This window comes from Mus pahari, unplaced genomic scaffold (assembly GCF_900095145.1).
Source record: "Mus pahari unplaced genomic scaffold, PAHARI_EIJ_v1.1 scaffold_14511_1, whole genome shotgun sequence".
Lineage (NCBI taxonomy): Eukaryota > Metazoa > Chordata > Mammalia > Rodentia > Muridae > Mus > Mus pahari.
The window spans coordinates 1-3818 of NW_018392604.1; the positions used below are offsets into that span (position 1 = coordinate 1).

General features: G+C 49.3%; 1 protein-coding gene across 1 annotated transcript; it reads right to left on the bottom strand.

Annotated features, from left to right (window-relative positions):
* Positions 1-1039: 1039 nt before the first annotated feature.
* Positions 1040-3533, bottom strand: LOC110315105 (factor VIII intron 22 protein-like). The gene has a single exon (XM_021189248.2). It carries the CDS (start codon positions 3462-3464, stop codon positions 2319-2321), a length of 1146 nt encoding a protein of 381 aa, XP_021044907.1. The 5' UTR covers positions 3465-3533; the 3' UTR covers positions 1040-2318.
* Positions 3534-3818: the final 285 nt, after the last annotated feature.

Consider the following 3818-nt stretch of genomic DNA (forward strand, 5'->3'; position numbering starts at 1 on the left):
GGTGAAGTCACAGGCCTACATGTNGGGCCTGTGAGTTGGTGACTTTTACAGCTCACAAATGACAGAAAAATAATTACTCGGTTATGAAGGATGAGGTGCCAGGGTGCTGGGCTGGCTGGGCACTCAGATGAAAGTCATCCCTGTGTAGTGACACCACATCTGTCATAGTGCAGTGTGTGGGCCACAAGAAGTATGGCTACGGATTCCCTTGCAGAGAATCAAACTCTCTGACTTCCTGCTTTGAGAAGTGGCAATCATTATCCTCTTTGTTGTCTTCAGGCAGCATCTGTCACTGAACTGGAAGTTCCACATTTTAGTTATGGTGGTTGCCCACACAGCTCTCTTGATTCACTTGACTCCTTTCTCCATTGTTGTGGTTACAGCTATACATAGCTATTCTGTTATTTTTTTTTTTTTAATGCACCGAGAATTCTCACCCATGTCCTCATGCTTGAAGATCAATATTTCTTTCTCAGAGTCATTCTCCCCTGCTCAAATTTGGTAATTTCCCCCCATCGTTAACTTGGTGACCCTTGCATCAGTGGTACTGAGAATCCATTCCCAAGTGAAATAAGATTTTGGATCCAAGAAGAATCTTTATCATGCTCATAAACTGTCTTCAAGATTATCTTTGGAATTAAGGTTTTAACTTAATGGCAAAGCATTTAGCAAGTACTATACCTTGGGTTTGGTCCTCAGCATTGGAAAAAAAATCAATGTCTAGGAATTACCTAAGAACCACTGACTGCATTATTCACACTCTCATTTCATGCAGATATCAGAAAGTACAGTGTATGGTTAGTTTGAGGTGTGACCTTTAGGATACATTATTCTGAAAGTGTACCCTATGGGAACGCTGGTCTGCCTAGGTCTTTTGAATTTCCCAGGCTTTTGCCATCACCATCTTGTAACACTTTCAGATACTGACAGCAAGAATGTCGCCAGCAGACCTTGAACTTGAATCATATGCCAAAATAAATCTGTTCTTTACAGCTAGCACCACCTGTGTATATTTTTTATTAGCAATAAGAATCAGAGTAAGGCATTAAATTTATGGAATTCATTGGTTTTGTACATATACCCCATAGGCCAATTACCAGCTGGCCTTATAGAATGGTGGTTGTAACTTGGGCCTAAATAGGGTGACAGTACAGTGGGAAAACATTTAGGAAAGTTGGAATGCTACCCTTCCAGATGTGCTGGGCGCCTTAAACCAAGATTCAATACATGACACCATATTTCTGAAACCATGCATTGATCCCGGAACTACAGAGGCAATACTCAGTCAGACACATTTCTTTGCTATTTACCCCAGCTACACTGAGTTACATACTTTAGTACCTCTAGTTTTCAAGGCCAGACTATTTAAGTGAATACAATTACAGTTTTGTGGAATTAAGATTTCTCAGAACATGCTCCTGAAAGGCAGAATAGAACTTAGGTATTGGCTGTGAAGACAGATCTTGATTGTACAGGGGTAACTCTGTTATGGTACACAGTGAGAGCAATCAAAACCCTGGTGTGGAAACAGAGGACCAATTGTAAAAGCTTTGACTCATCTCTTGCCAAGAACTTCTGGATAACAGAAATTTGCTGCAACCCAATATAGGCAGGATCACCAAAAGATCACAGGTGCTACTCAGGAGAAAGGTTTTGGTCATTGCATCAGGAAGAACCTAGGCTAGCAGAGTGAGCAGAAGGTAAAATAAATCTGGAGTGTATGACAGAACATGCCAGTTCTGCTTATTAACATAATCGTCATGTTCAGATACACAGAGTCTACAACAGTTACATTTTATGTCATCTGGTGCTTTTCCCACTCCCAGACTGCTGTGCTAGTTTATATGGAAACGAAGCAATAATGTACTACAAAAGGGAATATGCTCAAATTGTCAAATTCTCATAATTTTTAAGACACAAATGTTTCTAATCTTTTCTAAATACTTCTTGGTGATGCCACACCCCACCAGGAACAAAAGGAAATCAATACACCAAAGGAACAACTGTCCTCCTGAGTTTATTAGCACTATACCTAGAACATCCAGGAAAATGAACCAACATTATCTAGCAACTGACCAATGCATAAAGAAAGATCACTCAGTAGAGTCTCCTTCAGCCTTAAGGATGAAGATATCTCATTCGAGGCAATAATGGATGGAACTGGAGGGCACTAATTTAAGTAATCTGCTAGGCACACAAAGCTAAATGACCATGGCAGCAATAGAAATGAAAAGAAAAACAAAACAAAACCAGACAAAAATAGAAGCTAGATCACATATTCCATCACCTGTCCCCAAAGTTGGTAGGAAGGTGACTTATCAGACACCCTGTCCAGAGGGAAAGATGGTTTCCTGCAGAACGAGGTGCAGGAGGTGGTTCTGCTCAGCGGTTAGCAGTGGCCACATCTCCACCTGCAGCTTCTTGATGCCTTCAGTATCCTTTTCTTGGGCAGCCATGACCAGGGACTGCAATAACAGAAACAGCTCCTCAGGAAGCTGACCGCTGGTATCCTGACTGTGGCCATCGAAAACCTCCCAGGAGTACTTCTCCAGGGTCTGGGCATGCTCCTGCAGCAGCTTGGCAGGTGGTGGTTGCAGGAGCAGCAGCAGCAGTACACGGGACACCTCACACCTGACTAGGACGTCAGCAAAGGCACCAAGTGTGCCAGGTGAAGGCGCAACAGAGCCTGGAGCGTGGTCCGGGGGCAGCGGGAGGGACAAGGTCGAGCCCAAGACAGGTCTCGCCTGGGGTCCCGACAGGGGTGGCTGGGGCCCAGAAGGCAGCTGCGGCGGCAGCTCGGGTTGCTGCACTGGGTGGCCCCCATGCTCCCGTGCTAGGCGTTGCATGCGTGTAAAGAGCGCCAGGGCGCCTGTATAGTCGCGCGCCAGCAGCTGGCAGGAGGCAGCATCACCAAGCGCCTGCAGCGCGGCCAGTGGCATCAGGGGCAGGTGCAGCTGGGCAGCACGCTGAAAGTGACCGGCAGCAGCGGCCGGCTGGCCCACTGCGCGAAGGGCGGCCGCTAGTTCCAGGCACAGTGCCGCAGCAGCGGCAGGCTGGCCGAGCTCGAGGTGCAAGCGCACAGCGGCGCCCAGGGCGCTGGCGGCCGCCTGGAGAGGCTCCCCATAGGCGGCAAGACAGCCCAGGCGTTGGCGCGTGTCGCATTCCTGCCGCAGGAAAAGTCGGGCCGCCTCTGTGAGGGCCAGCGCTTCCCCGGGCCCATGGAAGAGCGCCTGCTGGCAGCGCGCCACAGCCAGCTGGCACCAGGCAGCATAAGGCAGGCACTCCTGGGCGCGCAGCTCCCGGGCTAGCTGGGCGAACTGCTCCCCGGCCTCGGCCACGTTCGGCTTCCTCAAGAAGCGCTTCTTGAGCTTGTTGGACACCTGCCGATAGCGTGTCAAGAAGTCCCCAGCCTCTGAGCCTGGCCAGGCACCGCCACCCAAGGAAGACGCAGAGCCCGCAGCCATGTTGACCGGCTAGCCGGGCCACCTTACTTCCGGTTGAGGGAGGGCTGAGGGGGAACAGCTATGACTTAAGCTGTGCTGCCCCTAGTCCACACTAGGATCACAATTCATCACCTCCGCTTCCGCCTCAGGCGTTCCAGCGCTCCGCTGTAGCCACAGTGATGTGCTGTTGAAGGAGGGATATGGATGACTATAAAAGCCAATCAAGGAAGGGCTGGGTGCCTACCCAAACAGGCCCAGGATTGAATTAAATTCTGCAGGGGCGGGGCTTGAGTGACGCAAATGGAGGGGGCGGGGCCCAGTGCCAGTCAAATACACAAAGGATTTCTCTGCTGTCAGGATTAGCATTGCACCCCT

Bases quoted from the DNA above. Each gene is read 5' to 3' on its own strand.
- LOC110315105 (XM_021189248.2), bottom strand. From the start codon at position 3,464: ATGGCTGCGGGCTCTGCGTCTTCCTTGGGTGGCGGTGCCTGGCCAGGC.